Below are 22,462 nucleotides of genomic sequence, written 5' to 3'. Positions count from 1 at the left end.
GATGCTTTTTGAACTGTGGTGTTGGAGAACACTCTTGAGAGTCCCTTGGACTGCCAGGAGATTCAACCAGTCCATCCTAAAGGAAATCAGTCCTGAATGTTCATTGGAAGGACTGATGTTGAAGCTGAAACTCCACTACGTTGGCCACCTGATACGAAGAGCTGACTCATTTGAAAAGACCCTGATGCTGGGAAAGATTGAGAGCAGGAGGAGAAGAGGACGACAGAGGATGAGATGGTTGGATGGCACCACCAACTCAATGGACATGAGTTTGAGTAAACTGCAGGAGTTGGTGATGGACAGGGAGACTTGGCATGCTATAGCCCATGGGGTTGCAAAGAGTCGGACAAGACTGAGCAACTGAACTGAACTGAACTGATATTTTCAACTCCCTGCCTTACAGTCAGTTTTGAAGTAATATTTACGGAGCACCTTTTTGTGTAAAGGGCACTGTTCTCAGCACCTGAGATGTAATGACTCTGTTAAGGTTCACACAACCCTATGAAGTAAGTATTCTTAGCATCATCCCCATTTATAATGGGAAATGGAGGCTTGGAGCCCATCAGTATCTTTCTCTATGTCCAAAGGATCTAAACTCAGGTAATCTGGCTCCAGAACCCAATCTCTAACCATCAGTATTATATACACCGTACAAGTATGTAGAGTTGTATCCTTGGACATTGTTGTTGTTTTTCAGTTGCAAAGTCATGTCCGACTCTTTGTGACCCTCTGGACTGCAACATACCAGGCTTGCCTGTCCCTCACTATATCCAGGTGTTTGCTCAGATTCATATCCATTGAGTCAGTGATGCTATCTAACCATCTCATCCTCTGTCAACCCTTTCTCCTCCTGCCCTCAATCTTTCCCAGCATCAGGGTCTTTTCCCATGAGTTGGCTCTTCGTATCAGGTGGCCAAAGTATTGGAGCTTCTGCTTCAGTATCCATCCTTTCAATGAATATTCAGGGTTGATTTCCTTTAGGATTAACTGGTTTGATCTCCTTGCTGTCCAACGGACTCTCAGGTGTCTTCTCAGGCACCACAGTTCGAAAGCATCATTTCTTCAGTGCTCTGCCTTCTTTATGGTCCTACTCTCACAACTGTACAGGACTACTGGAAAAACCATATCTTTGACTATACGGGCCTTTGTTGGCAAAGTGTTGTCTCTGCTTTTTAATACACTGTCTAGGATTGTCATAGCTTTCCCTCCAAGGAGCAAGTGTCTTTTAATATCATGGCTGCAGTTTCTGTCTGCAGTGATTTTGGAGCCCAAGAAAATTATGGATATTATGGGATGTAAATTGTATCCTTTTGGCAAAAAGAATGTGATCTTTAGTACACAGAAAACAGTTGTTCGAGATAGACCAATGTGAGTCTGAATCCTCTCGCCAACAATTACTGTATAACATCAAGGCAAATTAATGAAACTTTCTCAACTGCAGTGAATGATCAACTAGTCAGAGACAGTCATTCTTACTCCCTAGGATAATCACCAGGATTGAGTGAGATAAGAAATGTGTTTTAATTAATGCATGACATAAAACTCAGATACTTATGTTAACAACTAAGCAGTCAGCTCTAGACTGAGCTGCTTTAAGGGTCAGTACCTGCCCTTCTGAACTAGCTGGATGTGGGAAGGATAGAGCCTTAAGGACTTTCTAAGCTTCTACTAACAAAAGACTCCTGTTAACAAAACGCTTTATTGTTATATAAGTTTTCAGAGGGCGCTAAGTAGGGGGAGAGTATACATATTACAATAACCTTCATGTCACATGTAAATACATTCATGAGTCTTTTAAATAGGGGGTTTTCTTGGTATATTTTAATTGGCACAACTGGATTTATCTCTCCTTTATGAAACAGGATACCTAGAAAAATAAAGAAATCATTCCTGTGATCCCCAGTTCAGACACTCGGTCTGTTCAGTCATTCAGTCATGTCTGACTCTGCGACCCCATGGACTGCAGCACGCCAGGCCTTCCTGTCCATCACTAACTCCCAGAACTTACTCAAACTCATGTCCATCGAGTCGGTGATGCCATCCAACCATCTCATCCTCTGTCCTCCCCTTCTCCTCCTGTCTTCAATCTTTCCCAGCATCTGGGTCTTTTCCTACCAGTCAGTTCTTCGCACCAGGTGGCCAAAGTATTGGAGTTTCAGCTTCAACGCTGAAGCTGAAATTCAGACACTAGATGGCGCTAAATTCTCACTTCAAGTGGCATCTCTCGTTCTTACAGCCATCAGCCCCACAGTTTTGGGGTTACACCTCCGCTGAAAAAGTTCAAGAGAGTGAGCTACTTTAGATTTGCGCATCAGGGAGTCTTCTAAAAGTAAACAGACTTCGGATGAAGTTACCCAATATGTCAGCCTAGTCTAGCAGCTACCGCCAACAGCAAAACTAACAAATCACTAGCTCCACCTTGGTAAGAGAGAAAGTATTTGAGCACCTACTGTATGCCAGACACAAATGAGAGCTAGGAATACAGCCTTGGTTAACACAGAAGTCATATCTGCCCTTCAGGGATTTGTCCACGCTCAAGTTCTTTTTCCCTCAGCTCTTCTCCTACCCACAAGATGCTCCCAAAGAATCATGCAAGATGATGAAGTCAAGAGAAGCTGGAGCTGGAAGAGAACTTGGAGATCATTTTATCGCCCTCCTCACTTTACAGACAGGAAGGCAGACAGGGGCCCAGAGAGAGAAGATGAATTATCCAAAGAAAAACAGGCCAGCAGATGGAACTAACACCAACTTTCTGATCCCTAGGTCCTTTTCCTCCTTGCCTCCAGTCCTTAAAATTTCAGCTGGGGAGAATTCCCTGGCAGTCCAGTGGTAAGGACTCCACATTTCCACCACAGAGGGCATGAGTTTGATCCCTGGTGGAGGAACTAAGATTTGGCATGGCCAAAAAAATAAAACTTCAACTGGGAACCTCCCAAGGAGAATAAACCAGGACAGTCCACTGTATGAGAAATGTAGACCTATGTTCCTGAGTTTCTAAGAGTGACTCTGTAAGACAGTAAGCATCTTAACTAGTGGTTCAGTGGTAAAGAATCTGCCTGTCAATGTTGGAGATGCAGGTTTGATCCCTGGTCTGGGAAGATCTCCTAGAGAAGGAAATGGCTACCCATTCCAGTCTTCTTACCTGGAAAGACTTCTATGGGCAGAGAAGCCTGGCGGGCTGTAGTCTGAGCGAGTGAGCTCAGTGACTTCAGTCATGTCTGACTCTTTGCAACCATAGGGACGGTAGCCGGCCAGGCTCCTCTGTCCATGGGATTCTCCAGGCAAGAATACTGGAGTAGATTGGCATGTCATCCTACCAGGGGGGTCTTCCTGACCCAAGGATCAAATCCATGTCTCCTGTGGCTTCAGCTTTGCAAGCAGATTTTTTTTTTACCACTGAGCCACTGGGGAAGCCTGGGCTACAGTGCATGGGGTCTCAAAGAGCTGGACACGACAGTGACTAAACAATAACAACAAAAGCACCTTAACATGGGCAACTACACCCGATTAATGACAGGCATTTCAACACCATCAGGTATTTACACAGAGACAGGCTGAGGTTTCCCCACAGCCCATTGCCCAACAGGTATTGCTCCTGGCTGCTCAGGACCAATATGCTGAGCACCAGCCAAGGGGCCACTCCCCTTCCTGCCAGAATGCAGTTCCTGCTTGCAGGGACTCAGCTTTGCTTGTCTCTGGACATTTCAGAAATTTGCTTAGGCCTAGGGTGGAGCCCAAACAAATAGAGAGAAGAGAAGAAACTGGCTCTGTCTCCTTAACAATTAGTTTCTGAACTTGGGGAGCAAGTTCTTCTCCCTGAGTCTCAGTACCCCTGCCCTCAGTCTGTAAAATAAGGGAGATTGGGAATACTTTTTAGCCTGAGCTCTCCAAGGCCTGTCATGTGGCTATTTAGCTTGACTATCATGAAAAGCAATTAATTATCTTTAAATATAGCTCCTCATGAAATATACGGAGATGATCGTTTGTTTTCCTATCTTATACTCTCACATCATTCTGATAGTCAGAATGGCTATCATCAAAAAGACAAGAAACAACAAGTGGCAGAAATGTGGAGAAAAGGGGAGCCCTTCCACTGTGGGTGGGAATATAAAGTGGTGCAGTCTCAATGAAAAATAGTATTGAGGTTCCTCAAAAAATAAAATAAATAGAGCTACCAGGTGATCCAGCAGCTCCACTTCTTGGTATTTGCCCAAGGAAAACAAAAACACTAAGTTGAAAAGATATGTGCACGAGTATGTTTATTGCAGCATTATTTTCAGTGGCCAAGATATGGAAGCAACCTATCAATAGATGAATGGATAAAGAAGATGCGGCGTGTATATACAATGAAATATTGCTCAACCATAAAAAAGGAATGAAATCTTGCCACTGGAGGCAAGACAAGTGTGGATGGACCTGGAAGCCATTGTGCTAAGTGAAATAAGTCAGACAGAGAAAGACGAATACCCTATGATCTCACTTAGTTGTGGAATCTAGAAAGCAAAAAAAACAAAATAAAACAGAGTCATAGATGCAGAGAACAAACTGGTAGTTACCAGAGTGACAGGGGGTGGAGGGAAGAGATAAAATAGGTAAACGGGAATAAGAGATACAGACTTTCAATTATTAAATAAATAAGTCATGGGAATGTAATGCACAACATTGTGTGTGTGTGTGTGTGTGTGTGTGTGTGTGCAAGCTCAGTTGTGTCCCACTCTTCAAGACCCCATGGACTATAACCCACCAGGCTCCACTGTCCATGGAATTTTCTAAGCAAGAATATTAGAGTAGGCTGCCATTCCCTACTCCAGGGAATCTTCCTGACCCAGGGATTGAACCCTCGTCTCTTGTGTCTCCTGCAATGGCAGGCAAGTTCTTTACCACTAATGCCACCTGGGAAGCCCATATAGCATACGGAGTATAGTCAATAAAATTGTAACAACTTTGGACAGTGACAGATGGTTATTAGACTTCTTGTGGTAATCATTTCATAATGTATAAAAATATCAAATCACTGTGTTGTAACACCCGAAACTAATATAATGTTTTCTGTTAGTTATAATTCAATTTTTTTAAAGTATGAATGTTTCCCTTGGTGTTTATTCCCTCTTTTTAAAAAATTTTCATTGCAAAACATTTGTGACATGCAGAAAGTTATCAAGACTATTGAGAGACTGAGAGCTTCTTGGGGGCCAAGTGGTTAGCATTCTAGGCTTTCACTGCCTTGGTCTAGATTCAATCCCTAGTCAGGGAACTGAGATCCTGTAAGCCATGTGGAGCAGCCAAAATATGTATATAAGTATGGAGAAATGGGGCTTCTCAGGTGGCTCTAGTGGTAAAGAACCCACTTGCCAATGCAGGAGACGTAAGATATGCAGGTTCAATCCCTAGGTTGGAAAGATCCCCTAGAGGAGGGCATGGCAACCCACTCTAGTATTCTTTCCTGGAGAATCTCATGGACAGAGGAGCCTGGTAGGCTACAGTCCATGGGGTCAAGAGTCAGACACAACTGAGATGACTTGGCACGCACGCACGCGTGGGAAACACATGTGGTAGTAAATTATTCATTGTAGTATCTCGGTGGTAAATGTATGAGTGTTCATTGGACAATTCTTTCCATTTTTTTGTTTAAATTTTCATAATAAATTGTTAAGAGAAGAAAAAAGATATTAAGAACAATATAATGAATGCCCAAGTAATCCCCACTTAACCTAAGAAACCAATCTGAATTTGGATAGTCAGTATCCTAGCTACTTTTTGACCCTTGTACTATAATATACAGTATTACTTTGTATGCTTTCTTAATTTTATATACAAGTTCTCATACTGTGTATTTTCTTTTCTTTTTTTTCCCACTCAGCATTTAGTTAAGAGATCCATTCACATTGATACACAGCTTCTGATTTATTCATTTTTATTATTGTTTTGGAGTACATTGATTGAACAAAGGATAAAGTAGTCATTGATTAGGTTACCAGACTTCTTAGATATTTACAGTCTTTTACTTATTTGCTTGTTTTGCTTATTTAACTTATATGCAGAATACATCATGAGAAATGCTGGACTGGATGAAGCACAAGCTGAAGTCAAGATTGCTGGGGAGAATATCAATAACCTCAGATATGCAGATGGCACCACCCTTTTGCCAGAAAGTGAAGAAGAACTAAAGAGCCTCTTGATGAAAGTGAAAGAGGAGAGTGAAAAGGTTGGCTTAAAACTCAACATTCAGAAAGCTAAGATCATGGCATCCGGTCCCATCACTTCATGGCAAATAGATGGGGAAACAATGGAAACACTGAGAGATTTTATTTTCTTGAGCTTCAAAATCACTGCATATGGTTACTGCAGCCATGAAATTAAAAGACACTTGCTCCTTGGAAGAAATGCTATGACCAACCTAGACAGCATATTAAAATCAGAGACATTATTTTGCCAGCAAAGGTCCATATAGTTAAAGCTATGGTTTTTCCAGTAGTCATGTATGGATGTGAGAGTTGGACTATAAAGAAAGCTGAGCGCCAAAGAATTGATGCTTTTGAACTGTGGTGTTGGAGAAGACTCCTGAGAGTCCCTTGGACTGCAAGGAGATCCAACCAGTCCATCCTAAAGGAAATCAGTCCTGAATATTCATTGGAAGGATTAATGCTGAAGCTGAAACTTCAATTCTTTGGCCACCTGATGCTAAGAACAGACTCACTGGAAAAGACCCTGATGCTGGGCAAGACTGAAGGCAGGAGGAGAAGGGGATGACAGAGGATGAGATGATTGGATGGCATTACCGACTTGATGGACATGAGTTTGAGTAAGCTCCGGGAGTTGGTGATGGACAGGGAAGCTTGGCGTGCTGCAGTCCATGGGGTCTCAAAGAGTGAGACACCACTGAGTGACTGAACTGACAGTCTTTTACAGGGTTTCCCTCCCTAGCAGCTCAGTGGTAAAGAATCCACCTACCAAAGAAGGAGAAGTAGGTTCAATCCCTGGGTCAGGAAGATCCCTTGGAGAAGGAAATGGCAACCCACTCCAATATTCTTACCAGGGAAACCCCATGGACAGAGGAGCCTGGCACAGTCAATCCATGGAGGTCACAAAAGTGTCAGTCATGACTTAGTGACTAAACAGCAACAGTCTTTTTAGTTATAAGCAGTACTATTATGCTTATCATTTGCATGGCTCCACGTCACTTTGTGTCCATGTGAAAGTTGGCATGTTGTCATTGCTTAGTCACTAACTTGTGTCAGACTCTTTGTGACCCCATGGACTGTAGACCACCAGGCTCCTCTACCCATGGGAGTCTTCAGTCAAGAATACTGGAATGGGTTACCATTTCCTTCTCCAGGGGATCATCCTGACCTAGGGATTGAACACAAGTCTCCTGCACTGCAGGCAGATACTTTACCACTGGCCACCAGGGAAGCCAAAAGTTGGCATAATGGTGTACGATTCCATGTAGTAAAGAACATGGCTTCTGGAGCTTTAGGGCACAGCTGGATCCAGGTTCTCATTCTGTGTCATCAAGAACCAGTTACTGCCATCCCTTGGATTTGCTTTCCTCTATGCCAGCTTCATTCTCAGTGATCTCTCCACATAAGATGGCCCCTAGCTGCTGTGGGCTTATATCCAGCCAGTGGACAAAGGGCACCCCTTTCTAGAAAGTCCCAGCAGCAATGGGTGAGATTGGGACATGTATTTGTCAACTACAAATTGACACTTGCCAAGAGCATTTGCCAGTGACTGAACAACAACAAGGGCATTTGCCATCGGCCTCTGTGGAGATTGAACCCGGTGCTGCTGCAGCTGCCAACCTTCAACACCCTCTGAGGGGACTTCAGGGTGGAGGGTGAGGCACTCTGTGCTCGAGGGAAACTGGTAGAACAGGTCTTTAAATAGATATTTTCAGGAGTTGATTTCATGATCCCAATCCTTTCATCTCTTCATATCTAGAAAATCACCAAATCTCTTCGTGGTGACATCAGTTCCTCATGACTAGGAGAAAATCGTTTATAAAATAAGTACTTGATTGCATTAAGCTCCCCTTTCACCAAAATCTTATATACTGACCTTCCCCCATTGCCTCTTTGGAGCAGTCTCTCGGAGCTATCCATCTGAGGTGCTGTCTCTGGGCTGCAGTCCTCATTTTGCCGCAGATAACATTTAACTCTCATGTTGTGTAGGGCTTCCCTGGTGGCTCAGATGGTAAAGAATCTGCCTGCAATGCAGGAGACCCCGGATTGATTCCTGGGTCAGGAAGATCTTTGTGTATCTTTTTAGTGTAGTCCTTGGGGGTCTACACTAGCAGTATTTCTTTGTGTATCTTTTCAGTCGGCTTGTTCATCTCGAACAAATCAAACCAGGAGAATGGGATTTCTCACTGGCCAATCCTGGGTCATGTGTTTATCACGGTCAGTCTCATCAAATGGCAGTGGACTGGGAATGGGAAGGGGTGATTCTGTGAATAAAAACAGAAGAGCTGTTGCCAAACACGGGAGGACTGATGCTGGGCAGGCAACAACAGAGGTCCAGGGCCTCATCGGCCCCTCCTGTGTGCAACCCTAACCATTGCATGCCGTACTACATGTGATCCTTCATACATGTGTGGGAATCTCTCAAGGAAAGGGGACCTCAGCCTTCATCTTGTCTCCCAGAATGAATACAGTTCTGCCCTGTTCATAATAAACGGCGGCCTGTGGAATCTAGTCCTGACCAGATGCAGCCTGAGGGGGAGGACAGGCAGTCAAAGCCCCTACCTCTATGGTTTTCACCTCCTCGCCTCTGGACCCAGCCCGAGAGGGGAGCGGTTTCTACCACTCTTCACACTTCTTTGTCCTCGCAGAGTTGCTGACTAGCAAGATGGAGACCCTAACATTGTTTGTCCAGTTCAAAAAACCTTATGAACGCAAACAGATACTGTTTATTGAACACCTACTATGCGCCTTTTTTTTTTAAGTATGTGACAGGGGCAAGATTTAGCAAATAAGAATGTCTTCAGCCTTCTGTAAGTATACTAAGAGCATTTGTATATTTTAATAAATTTTTTACTGTGTGAATTATATCTCAATGAAGTTTTTTTTTAAGGAATTCCAGGTCTTATGTGGTATGATTCAATCTATATAAAAGTCAAGAATGGACTAAAGTAATCTATGGTGATGGTGGTCAGAAGAGTGGTTACCTTGGGAACTGACATGACTGTGGGGCATAGGAAGCTTGTGAGGTACTGGAAACGTCTCTCTCGATCTGGTGGTTAGCACGTGGTGTGTCATGTAGAAATTCACTCAGCTGTGTACTTCTGATGCGTATGCCTTAAAGCTCACATGTTATACTTCAATAAAAAGTAAACTCAAGAAGTACTGGGTATTTTTCAGTGGAGAAATCAGTTCTAGAGTAATTCAGAGCACAGGATTTTTCCTCTGTTTATTTTTGTTTTTTCCATTTTTTTAATTGAGATGAAATTCACATAACAAAGTTAAACATTTTAAAGTGAATCATTCAATGGAGTTTAGTATGACCACAGCGTTGGGTAACAACCACCACTATTAGGGTATCATTTTCATCACCCCAAAAGAAACCTGGTGCCTGCTAAGCAGATGCTCTCCACAACTCCTTCCCCCTTCCTCTGCCCCCACAACCACCAACTTGCCTTCAGTCGCTGTAGATTTATTCTGGATATTTCATATACATGGAATCATACAATATGTGACCTGTTGTGTCTGTAAGAGCACAGGTTTTTAACTGGGATATTCTTCTGAAGCCAAAGGGGAGACACTGAAGGATTAAGTGGGGGAAAGGACACAGGCTGACTTTTGACACATTCTCTTTCTCAAAACTTTTGAGGAACATCACACCAGTTTCCCACCGGGGATTCCCTGAATGGGAACCAGGCTGGGGACAAAAAGGCCAACTAGGAGCTGTTCATATCCCTCAAGATACGGACCGCAGTTTGTACGGTTAGCTCTGTTTCTTTCCACGTTTACTGCCTCCCCAGAGCTGGACTGTAAACCTCATGAAGGCAGGAACCACATGTTTTGTTCCTTGTCATCTCTTTGTTCCACAAAGAGCGGTGCCCTCCAAGTAGTGAGTGAATAGTGAGTGCATGAACCAGGTTTCTGTATTAATAGGCAGAGGGTGCAGTCAGGGGTTGCTGCTGGAATTCAGGGACCATCCAGTGATGGGAGTAAAGGCTGGGGGATGTGGGGTGGAGTGAATGTGTCCAGGTTTCTATCCAAGAGGATGTGGAAGGACAGGAAAAGGGAGAGTTGGGAAGACAGGAGGGACTCTTGAGCTTCTAGTTCAAGCAACGAGGGAGCAGTGGTTACACTGATTCCAGGGAAAAACAATGACTTTAGTTTTGAACCCTGTGAGATGTCAGGAGGATGGGGGTGGGGAGGGGTGCAGTGTGTCCAGATGTTACTGAATATTTAGATCCATAGCTCAGAATCATGCTTTGAAGAAAACATTTTCTTGTTGCTCAGTCATGTCTGACTCCTTATGACCCCATGAACTGCAGCCTGCCAGGCTTCCCTGTCCTTCACAATCTCCCAGAGTTTGCTCAAATGCATGTCCATTGAGTTGGTGATGCCATCCAACCATCTCATCCTCTAGACGCCCCTTCTCCTCCTAACCTCAATCGTTCCCAGCATCAGAGCCTTTTCCAGGGTCTTTTCCACAGGCTCTTGTGGAAAACATAGGGTGATTTCTAAATATTTAACCACTGTCAAAGCATGGGTGTGCAGTCATCAGAATTAATGCTGGCCATGAGGCTGAAGCACTGTCCTAGAGGTTCCAGTACATCCATATTTTAGCCAGTTGCCAGACTGTAAGAAGGTTAGTGGTCCCAAAAGAAGGCACTCGGGGCTGCAGGTGTTTACCAAGCAGCACAGAAGTATTTCAATCTTTCACCCTCTGGTGTGGCTGCACATGAGCCCTGGAGTTCTTGCTATAGCCAGATGCTGTGTTAACCTAAACCCTCTCCACCCATGGCCCCCTGCAGCCCTCACAGTCATCCTGTTAGGTATCATCACCATCCTAAGTGCCATGCGACACGGTAGCACTTTCCTTACCAGCATGCTGCCAGTCTTGCCTGGGGAATTTCACTGCAGTCGATTATCCTGGTGCCAGGTCATCCAGTTTTTTTTGTTTTTTAGTTATTTATTCTTATTTATTTGGCTGCACTGGGTCTTAACTGTGGCATGTAAGATCTTTGATCTTCATTATGGCATTCAGGATCTTTTTAGTTGTGGCATGTGGAATCTAGTTCCCTAATCAGGGATCAAACCCGGGTACCTTGCACTGGGAGTATGGAGTCTTAGCCACCGGACCACCAGGGAAGTCCCTGAATCATCCACTTTAATCAAGGCCTTCAGTAACTTGTGCCTATCCCCTGTTCAAAGGGCGGGGCAGCCTCATGTTTCCTGAGTGTTCCCATTATTCACGGACACATTCCAATTGATTTCCCGCAGGCCTCTGCGAATCTATTCTAACCACCCTAGCCCAACTCTCGCAAAACTTGCCACTCTCTCTTCTGTACCGCATTAGACCTGGCTATAGCACCTGTGATTCCTTACGCCATCTACCAGCTTTCAAGACTGTCACTCCCATTCCACTCAGCTATAGGTCCTTGAAAGACAAGGATCTTGTCAGGTCCATCTTGAATTCACTGATATTTGGCAAAATGTTTGGCTATGGGCTCAACAAATGTCCATTGAATGAATAAGTGAGCAGACACATGAGGAAGACTGAATTGTGATTATTTGGGGTAAGATCTCATAATGCATTCCTTTTATCTTTACCACTTGAATTTATATCTAATTACTTCTCTGACCCTAGTAGATGTTTTCAACTATGAATATTAAATGAAAATATATTAAACTACTCCACAGTCAGAGATTAAGGACTGCAGAAACGAAGGCAAAGAGCAAGAATATGCCTGATGCAACCAACTGACCTGAGAAGGAATCAGAATTTAATTTGTTCCAAACATGGGGCTTTATCCTGCTCAGCACCCTCCCCCAAAAAGGGCAAAATGAGTTGTTAAAACATACGTATCAACTCTTTGACTTTAAAATAAAAATACAGATATGATAGCTAACACTAATAAAGGGCCCATTTTGATGCACAAACTGCTTTGGGAAAAGTAAGAGTTGTGAAGGCTTAGGGATGCTGACCCCAGGATGCAGAATGACCGACAGAAGTTCAGAGATGAGAGGCCCTCCAGTCAGAGTGGAAGCTTGAAGGTCCACATGCACTCAGGTCTTGGTCTCCCACGCGCCCTCTCTCCCTTTGGGAGAGAAAAGAGCTCATGCAGTCTCTGAACCAACAGACAGGAGGTGTTGCACAGGTCAATGCAGCCCTGCCCTTGTGCTGGTGGAAGGTGGAGGATGCTGTTACAGTTAAGAGCAGGGACTGGGTTCAAACCTCAGCCCTGCCCTCTCGTAGCTAATGACTGTACATTGTGCTTATTTACAAGCCTGTTGTTCCTTTATAAAACGGGGAATGATACTGCCTACCTCCAGGGAAAATTAGAAGGAATAAACAGAGGCCTATGAAGTGCTAAGCACCATGCCTGGCAGACAGGTACTCAATTCAATGAACGGTATCCTTTGTTATAGAGTGGTAGGTGTATGGCAACCTGAGAAGTCAACATTCCTAGGTTTCCACAGGGGCCAAAGGTCACACAGATGAATCAACACACTGGTTCTCAAACCTGGCTGCACATTAGAATCAGCTAGGGAAACTTTACTGATTTTTTTTTTTTAACATTTATTTTTCCTTATTTGGCTGCACCAGGTCTTAGCTGTGGCCTTCAAGCTCTTTTAACTGTGACATGTGGGATCTAACTCCCTGACCAGGGATCGAACCTGAGTCCCCTGCACTGGGAGCAGAGAATCTTAGCCACTGGACCACAGGGAAGTCCCTCAGCTAGGAGGCCTTTAAAATGCTAGTGCCAGCCCTCTGTACCCACTGAATCCAAAATCTATGGAGAGGGGCCCCAGGTATTTTTTAAGGCTCCAAGAGTCTAACAGAAAGCCAGGGTTATAACCCTCTGCTATAGTTAAGCACTGGGGTCAAGCAATGACCTATAAAGAAAACTGCTAATAGTCAAATCAGAACTAGGTGCCCAGGCCTAACAGGGAGGACATCTTGATTGAAAAATTAAAAAAAAAAAATTTTACAATTGAAAATTACCCATCTTTCTAATTCTGAATACTGCACACTAATACATCATTAAAAGTTACCAAATTCTCAGAAAACCACCACTCTGGAAAAGTCATAACAAAGCTCAAGTGTTTTATTAAGAATTAAAAATACTGTAAATAAGCCATACAGTTCATTTCACAGTAAACTAAACAAACCTTTTTTTCCTTTTTCCTTTTTTTTTTTCTTTTTTTCTTTTTTAAAGGGCAAGAAAGCCATTAAAGAACAGTACAGCTCAAAGGGGGAAGGGGAACAGCAAATGGCTACAGAAAATGCACACGGTTCTCACTGATGGATGGGGTCTGCTGACAGCAAACCTCTTCAAGAACATTGTGATAAAAGAGAGACGGTGGCCTCCATTCCCTGGGGAGGCAGTCTATGCCTTTATGAGCAGCTCTCGTAATACACTTCCTGAAGGAATCCAAGGACTCTCAGGGATTCTAAACCCTTATTCTGAACGCACTATTTGGGGCCTTATCAAGAGGTGACACAGGTCAGCCACAGGGGACTCTGTGGGGGGTTGTGCCTTCACATTCAGAACCGGCTGAATTCTTTGCATAGTTACCACTGAGATCGTGAAATGGTTCAGGAATGGAAAAGACACCTTTCCCCACAGAGGCGACCATCAAGCAGCTGATGCAACTAAAAACGGAGGGCTTGTCCCCCTCTCAATTCAGAGCTGACCTTAATGAGCTGTAACCAGTTTGAAGTGGAAGACAAGAAGTGAGTGACATCTCATGAAAACCTCGGCCAGAAGTACTAAAAAAAAATAAAAATAAAATGAATTTTCCTTAAAGACAATTAAAAAGAAAAGTACCTCCTCCCCCCCACATTTTGCTTGAAATCTGCCAGCCAGGCAGGATTTTTGAGGTTAATCTGCTTCTGTTAATCCTCAACTGCAGCCACCACGGTTCTTCCCTGACACTAGGAAGAGACATCCCTTCTAGAAGGTGCCTCTGAGGCACAGAAACAGTGCCTTCAGGAAACCGGTCCCCAGCCCCAAAGCTGAAGCAGAAGACTTTTGCACAACCCGTGGTGCGTGATAACCATCATAAATAAGTTAACCGGGCACAAAAACATGGAAGGCCCGGGAGGTCCTGGTGGTGCGGGTCGTGGGGGGACCTGGCTGTGGGGGGAGAGGTGAGGGGGCGCCATTTTTTTTTTTTTTTGGTCATGAAAAACTGCACTGGCCATCCGTGCCCTGCACACGCAATCCATTTAGACTTTCTCATGAATCTTTTCCACTTTCACAAACAACCTATCCAGGTCATTCCTCAGGTCCTCTAGCAAACCCTTGGCGGACTCCAAGTTGTTCTCGTTGGTCTCGATCTTCACCGAGTACGCGACCAAACTGTCCACAGCAGTCCTAAGCACTTTTAAGTCCGACTCCACCTGGCCCACGGAGGCTCTGAGGTTGTCGAGAGAGGAGAGTCTGTCCAGCAGGTCCTGGGGGGGCGCAGCGGTGGCCTCGCGGCCCAGCAGCATGTGGACCTGCTCCTGCACCTTCTGCAGAGCCTCCACAGCGCCGGGGAGCTCGGCCACGCGGCGCTTCAGCTCGTCCACATCACCGGCCAGTGAGAGCTGGGCCTCGCCAAGGCCACGCACCGTGCCTGCCAGGCCGCCCTCGGCGTCAGCGTCGGGGCCCAGGCCGGCCACGCGCTCCTGCAGCTCCGCCAGGCGCCGTGCCTGTTCTTCGCTCTGAGCGCGCAGTGCCTCCAGGCTCTCGCCCTGGCGCGCCCAGGCTGCCTGCGCCGCCTGCACCCCTTCTTCCACGCTCTGCAGCCTCGAGTCCAAGCCTTGGCTCTCCTTTTGGAGCGTTTCAAAGGCCTCGGAGGGTCTGAAGGCCCCATCTTCTTCTGGCCGGAGGGCTGCGGCCTTGAGCTGGCCGAGCTCCTCCTCGAGTCTCCTGATCTCCTCGGGGAGATGGGCGGCAGACTCCTCAGCCCGGAGGATCTTCTCCGTGAGCGCCTGAAGGGTGTGATGTTCCGAATCGGCTGCCTCCTTGAACCTCTGCTGCTCCTGTTTGAGGCTCACCAGTTCTTTGACCTCTGTGTAGACATCCGACTCCATGGTCTGGATGGCGCTTCTCAGGGCCTCCATGTCCTTCTCTTTGGACTTCACCGAGGTTTGTATTTCCTTAACCACTTCCTTCAAGGCTTTCAGATCCTGCTTGTATCCCTCCAAGTCTTCCAGAGAGGCGACCTTGGCCTTTACGTCGTTGATTTCTTTCTGGCTCCTCTTCTGGACATCCGTGAAGATGGCGATGTTGTCATTGATGGACTTCGTGAGCTCCGTCAGCCTTTCCTCCACTGTGTTCTCCAGGGAGGTGAAGTCCCGCTCCCGGGCATCCTTGACCACGTGGATCCCATCAGAAAGGTCTTTGAGGATCTCATTCTGGAGTTTTTGTAGAACTTCACTGATGCGGTTGATTTCACTCTCCCCCTGCTTCACAGCCTTCTCTGTGAGATCATGTTTATGTTGGGAGCTTCTCACGAGGGACTCGAAAGTACCGAACGTGGCTTGCAGAGACTGCACCTATAACCAAAATACAGATGTTAACCACAGAGAACTGCTGAAGGGTTTTATGCAATTCAGCTATATTTCTTTTGATCTGCCCAGCTTAAAGGTCCCTCCTCCAACAGAACAGCACCATAATTCTCCTTTGGGGAACCATCCTTACACACAGCCCATATGGTTTGGGGGACCAACCCAAAGGCTCCACTACAAGCCCTCTAGGCCTGACCAATCAATGCTTTCCATCCACCCACTTCCCCACCCTGTCCTGGAACTACAGTGATTAGGGGATGGGCATGTGGCCTAAGCCAGGCCAGCAAGTCAATTGCATAACTTCTCTTAAAACTACTGGGAAAAGAAAGCTCTTTCTACTGAATTGCTAGCTATAGGATGACGGAAGTCTGGAACAGCTCAGACCAGCACAGGATCAATGCCTGCCTACAGATCAAGCCAGCACAGAAGGAAGCAGAACTCAGGGAGGGCAAGATCAAGTTCTGAAGATACAACTTAAATCCCTGGAGACAGCCATACTGAAGGCATCTACTCTGGAACTAGTAAGTTTGAGCCAATAAATTATCTCTCTTCCTCCCTCCATCTTTCTTTAGGGCAGTTTTAGCTGAATTTGTAGCTCTTGCAACTGAAAGGTCCCAAGTTTTCACAGAAACAAAGCTGAGGCACATGGGAGACACTGGGCAGGAAGGCAAGAGACCAGGTTCAGGTCTCTACTTGGTAGTTCTAGCTCTTTGGCCCTGAACAAATCACGTCCTCAACTGAAAATGTGATCAGTGGACCAGTGGCCCTTAGCATTTTCTGGCTTGTGAACACATTATGATACTGACTGCCACTATACATTCATTCTAAATAAATTCTACCCTAAACAGGGTCTGACCTGGGAACCACTCCAGGGAGCAGGTTTAATGTCCTGAGAGGCTGAGAGTATGATGATTAACAGCCTGCCAAAACAGTCAGAACTGCTGAGCAGAACTAAGCACGACAAAATGAGAGGAGGAAGGGGTGGTGAATGGATTAAATAAAATAGAAAAAATTGATGATTATTGAAAGTAGGGTTCACTATATTGATCTCTTCTTTTCTTAATGCTTGAACATTTCCATAATGAAGGGCTTTAAAAAAAAAAATAGCATGGGTTTTAGAATGGGACCACCTATGCTCAAATCCTAGCTTGGACACTTCCTAGCTTTGTGATCATGGGGAAGTAATTTCGCATATCTATGCCTTGGTTTCCTCAGCCACAGGATGGAAACAAAGATAGTATCTAATTCATTAGCTTGTTTTGTGAGAATAAAGTGAGTTAATATATATAAAGCGCTTAAATTGGGCCTAACACATAGCTGTGCCCAGTCGCTCAGACTCTTTGCGACCCCATGGACTATAGCCCTCAAAGCTCCTCTGTCCATGGGAATTTCCAGGCAAGAATACTAGGGCGGGTTGCCATTTCCTCCTCCAGGGGACCTTCCTGACCCAGGGATCAAATCCGCATCTGTTGTGTCTCCTGCATTAGCAAGTAGATTCTTTACCTCCATGCAACCTGTAAACAGTAACTGTCACCTTCATTATCACTGCATCCTTCTGGAGTAGCTCAGCCGTCTGGAGATTCCTAGCCCACCCCTGGCCCAGTGACAAAGGGCAAACACTACAGACTAGGAACAGTACCCTGGGCTCTAGTTCCAGTTCCACCAATAACCAGCTCTGTGAGCACAAGGAAGTCACACTCAAATTCCAAGTCCCAAGTTCTTCATCTATTAACAAATCGATTTCTAAAGTCCTTTATTGCTTCTACCAGTCTGTGATTTTAAAGCAGATTAGAATAAGGTTCTCAGGGACTCCAGAATACTAGACAATTTGCCTGCTCAACCAAATATAACCTGAGTCATAAAGGACACCTTGAGAAGGTTCCAGAGACAGCTCTCCTCTGAAATTAGGTTATTCAATCACAGAATCTGCCTGTTCTAAGCACAGATTTCACAACAGAGGTGTCAACAGGTAGGCACAGTACCTGAAACATGGTAGGTGTTCATCAGTGTTTTCTGAATGAATCAAAGAATGAATGAATTTACAGAGCAAGGCCTGAAGAAGCCCAGGCTGGTCCATTTCCCCCAACCCGTCTGTCACTCCTAACCTGGACTGGCTCTTTACAGACGGCTAGGAAGGGACCTAGATCAGAAATGACAGATGAAACCAATGAAAAGAGCACAGACAGTGTCTCCCTATGTTGGCGCTGTTCATCTTCTGAGCTGTTCATCTTCACATGCAAAGACCCCACTATAATCAATATGCAGTGATTGTTTCCCCAGCATATGTGGGATGCCCACTAAGTGGTGGACAAGATGCCCGAGCAGAGTGACACTAAGACAGGATCCCTGCCCTCAAGGAGCTCACAGTAGAGGCAGGGGTGAGAGACTAGTTAGTGGTGGCTGATATTCAACAGGAACTTGATGTAAATAATTATGCAAATTTAAGACACATCATCTCAATCCACCCTCATAATAATCTCATGGAAGCACCTATTGATCCCCATTTTACAAAGCAGGAACCTGGGAAGTGGTAGAGCTGAGCATCAGAAGCCAAGAATGTCTGAGTTTAGAAAGTGCACTCTTGGCCTCCAGTGATACACCTGGGCAGAAGCATGTTCAAAGTGCACTGAGAGCCTAGAAATGCTGCTCAGCCTCAAGCCATGACTCCTAGCCCAGAGCAAGATGAGAGAACAAAGAAATATGACCAGAGAACTCACTCGCCCACAGACAGCTCTTAGTCTCATTCAACTGACCCCACCGGCCTTAAGCCAACTCCTAAAATCACTGTATGCCACCCTGGATCTGCCAAGGCAACCCAAGCCCTTCAGAGGGCCTAGAGCAGAACCAGGGTTTCTGAAGCCCTGCGCCTATTTGTGCCTGCTGAATCTTCAGGATAAGAACAGGCCAGCCTCTCAGCCCATTCAGCAGACCTGGGCCATGCCCCAGAACTGAGAGCATCTGAGAACGAGATCAGGTGGGCACCCAAAAGGGCAGTGGAGTAGCATGCTTCAAAGTCACACTGCTCAGATTCCAACCCCAGCTCCACCACCGAGGGTCTGCACGTGACCCTGAATGAGTAACACAACTGCTCCAGACTCAGCTGGCCTATCTATGCAGTGGTGCTCACGTCTCAGAGGGTAACTGGGAACACGTGGCCCACAGTGAAGACTAATTATGAATAATAACAATACAGTAAGAATATGTCTCTGAGAAGAACCAAACCCTCATCCTCAGAGGAATAAGGTGCTCAAACTTAGTTTGTCAGAGGACTATCCATCACTACTCACTCCTTAAGGCAAAGTAAAATCTACTGGCCACCCTGGAGATCCAGAAAGAAGTGACCACATGCAATGGAAGATCCTATGTGGCAAATGTTCCAAGTCAATGAAATGAAGATTAATTGAGCACCTACCAGGTACTAAGCAAGGCATGGGAAAGATGGCAAAATGAATAGTAAGTGGTGAACCGTGTTCTAGGAGTTCACTGCAGTTTGAATCCTAGCACCGCTGGTTGTGTAACCATGTCGAGTTACTCAGCCTCCTGGTGTTCACCTTCCCGGCCAGTGAAAAGGGGATCATATCAGTACTTAGCAGTACCTGTTGGCAGCGTGAGAGTCAGATGAATGCACAACAAACATGAGGCATTCAATATGAGCCTCTACACTACTAAAAAAGAAAGGTCATAATTTCAATGGTTTACAGCCAGGTGGATTCTTGAAAACCTGGAAAGAGTATTCCCCTTACTATGGAGATGGGAGAACTGAGTACCCAAAAGAAAAGGGAATCTGTACAAAGCTGAGATGGAGCAAGAGTGGGAACCAGATGAAAGAATAAGGGAGGGGACAGGGAGGAAGTAGAGAGAATAAACCTCAATTTCTTTCTCCTGCCTCAACTCAAGACCTCCACCATCTGGGCCTCATCTTTAGCCTACCCTCTTACAGCCTCCTAAATGTTACTCTGCTGCAGGCAGGATGGCCATGTAGAGTCTGCCAAACAAGCCTGTGTGTTCCTCATGCCATCTCTCAACAGTTATCCACCACCATATAGATCTAGACTGGTACCACGCTGGCCACCGGGTCACAGGCCTGGGCAAACTCCACCTTCTCTCTTTTCTGAACTCACACAGCAGTCACCCTCAACCAAAACCTGCCTGTGGGCTGCTTCACAAATTGGATTTGTCCTTTGCACCTTCGTACCCTCCACAGGGCCTACCAGGAGCTATGCGACTATCAGACTTCACCAAATATTATGATTGATTGGTAAGTGGGTGGATCAAGACAGGAAACAAAGAGCCTACTGATGATACATCAGGAGTATGTCTATTTTTTAAGAATGATTTGACATTCCAGATAGGCAAAGCAGCGCTGCCTACTTAATTCCCTTCGAAAAGTCACCTCCCTTGGCCTGCAGCATGGAGCAAAATGACTCACTCCAGTTGCTCTGCCAGTCTTAAGAGGAAATTCCTAGTCCCGCATATTCTACACAGTCAATAGAAACTTGGCAGGGCCGGCAGCATGCTGGGAAAAGGAGGCAGCAGTTCCGGGCTCAGAAGAGGTGGCGGGATTTTTTGTTTCAATCATGCAACCAAGTTTCATTGAGCAATGACATGAGTGGAGGACGGAGGAGGGGGAATGAGGCTGAAGGAGCTGCACTTGGTGTAAAAAGAAAAATCAGAAAAGGTAGACCCTAAGCAGCTTCCTGTTGAAAGGTGGGTCCCTCCGAACCTGAAACAGGCCCCAGTGGCCTCAAGGCTGTCATGCAACCTGCCACTCACCAGTTGCGGTCTTTGTCAATTAAGCTCTAAATCTCAATTTTCTGGTCTGGAAAACAGAGTCAAAACTGCCAGTCCTCTCTCCTTCCCTCCCTCCCAAGGTTGCTATGAGGATTAGATAATAAGTGAGTAAGCCCTCTAAACACCATATAAATGTACCTCTGTATTATTCACCAGTGTGACCTAGTATCTTTGGCCGTTCCTCTCCTCTAAGGCTGAAATATGCTATCATACTTCCAAGGCCCACTTAGGTACACTAGTCTAATAAAACGCAGGGGGCCTAACGAGATGAAATATTTCATCAGAACCATACAAATGAGTAACATTACTAGCTTCTCTTTCCCCGGGCTCCGGGTCTATTAAAATCTGGCTCAGATGTCTCCCACGGGGAGAGCAGAGGTGCGGCCTTGCCCGAGGCTTCCAGGGATGCGCTGGTTTCCCTTCCAAGCTCCTCTTCAGACAACTCTGCCCATTCAGCGGTTCCTAATCCAAAAAGAATGAGCTCCCCAGAGCATGCCGGCTTCCTTACAGGTCACCGCTAATATCCTGTGACAGGCCCTTGGCCCACCCTCCCAAGCGGCCGAAACATCCTCGAAGCGGTCCATCCCTCGGGCCGATTCCTCAGCGGCCATTAACAAAGAGGGTCTGGGGGCTGCCTCGGAGCCAAAGGGCCGGGGCCAGGGGATCCCGAGCCGCTGGCGGAGGACACCCGGCCTGGGCCGGCGAGGGCCCCCGCCGGGAGGGCACGAGGGGGCCTGGCTGTGGGTGCGGGAGCCGCCGCCGCCGGGAGCACGGAGGTTGGGGGCCTGGGTACCCACCTTCTGCTCGACGCCCTGCAAGCCCTGACCCAGCTCCTCCCGCTGCCGGGAGAAGTCCTGGTGGCTGCGCCGGACGTGCTGGACCTCCTCCAAGACGTGGTGGACACACCAGCCCGAGAAGGCGGCCGCCGCCACCAGGGCGAGGTAGAAGAGAAAGTTAAGCACCCGGCCGAGCCTGCGCGAGCAGGACGCGGAGGACGAAGCGGCAGCAGCGGCGGCGGAGGAGGAGGAGGACTTGCCGCCGCGGTGGCCGCCCTTGCCGTGCGCCTGGTTCTGCGGATGCTGCGGCGGGTGCTGCTGCTGCGGGTGCGGCGCGGACGGCGGCGGGTGCTGCTGCGGCGCCGGCGGCGGCTTCTTCGCCACGTCATCCGCGCCGCCCGACGGGTGGGCGCCCTTCTCCGAGGGGCTCGCGGCGCCGTGGCCGCCCTTGGAGCCCCTTTGTTTGGCCGAGGGCATGTCGGGCGCGGCGGCGGCTGAGGCCGCGGGCTGCGAGGCGAGCGAGTGGGGCGCGCGGCCGGGGAAACTTCCTCGGGCTCCCCCGGGGCTGGGCGAAGCACGCGGGCGCTGTTGGCGTCGGAGCGACCGAGAGAGAGAGAGAGAGCGAGAGCGGGCGGGCGGGCAAGGAAGGAGGCCGGGCGAGGGAGGAAGGAGGAGGGGGCCTGCCTCCGCCGCCGCCGCCGCCGCGGCGCCGACCCCGCCTCCCGGGAAGGGAGGCCGGCAGAGCCGAGCCCGGAGCGCCTGCCACGCACGCTGGGGCCGGCGGGCGGCCCCTCCCCTTGCCGCCACGACCCCAAAGAGGGAGGGCCGAGCGGGGGGCGGCCCCGCGGGGTCTACGGAGGCTGGGATAGGGCGAGGGGATCTAGGGGAAGGCGGTGGCCCAGCCGGGTGTACGGGAGCCGGGGTGGGATGAGGGTGGCCGAGGAAAAGGGGCGGCCCTGTAAAAAGGTCCAGGGGTTGGGGGTTCGGCGGAGGGGAGGGTGGTGGCCGAGCGGGGTCTACTGGGGCACGGTGGGAGCGGGGGGCGACGATGGTATCCCAGCCGGGTCAATGGAGGTCAGGGCAGGCGGCTGTAGGGGGCGAGATGGGGAGCGGCCGGGCCGGGTCTAAGGAGGCGGGAACTGGCTGCCGAGGTGGCCACA

At 47.4% G+C, this 22,462-nt stretch overlaps 1 protein-coding gene across 1 annotated transcript; it reads right to left on the bottom strand.

The window, feature by feature from the left end:
• Positions 1-13,262: 13,262 nt before the first annotated feature.
• On the bottom strand, positions 13,263-22,018 carry CKAP4 (cytoskeleton associated protein 4). The gene is made up of 2 exons (XM_055574892.1): positions 21,324-22,018; positions 13,263-15,723 (listed from the first exon to the last, which is right to left on the bottom strand). The coding sequence occupies exons 1-2, from the start codon at positions 21,777-21,779 to the stop codon at positions 14,407-14,409; spliced, it is 1,773 nt and encodes a 590-aa protein (XP_055430867.1). The 5' UTR covers positions 21,780-22,018; the 3' UTR covers positions 13,263-14,406.
• Between the last annotated feature and the right edge of the window lie 444 nt (positions 22,019-22,462).

The sequence above is a fragment of the Bubalus kerabau genome, chromosome 1 (assembly GCF_029407905.1).
Source record: "Bubalus kerabau isolate K-KA32 ecotype Philippines breed swamp buffalo chromosome 1, PCC_UOA_SB_1v2, whole genome shotgun sequence".
In the NCBI taxonomy this organism is placed as follows: domain Eukaryota; kingdom Metazoa; phylum Chordata; class Mammalia; order Artiodactyla; family Bovidae; genus Bubalus; species Bubalus kerabau.
Note: the sequence above shows the minus strand (reverse complement) of the source record. Positions and strands in the feature narration are given on the sequence as shown.

Coding starts and splice junctions, on each gene's coding strand:
- CKAP4 (XM_055574892.1), bottom strand. CDS start 21,779: ATGCCCTCGGCCAAACAAAGGGGCTCCAAGGGCGGCCACGGCGCCGCG. Junction 15,724..21,323: donor TGCAGGGCGTCGAGCAGAAG/GTGGGTACCCAG, acceptor TTTTGGTTATAG/GTGCAGTCTCTGCAAGCCAC.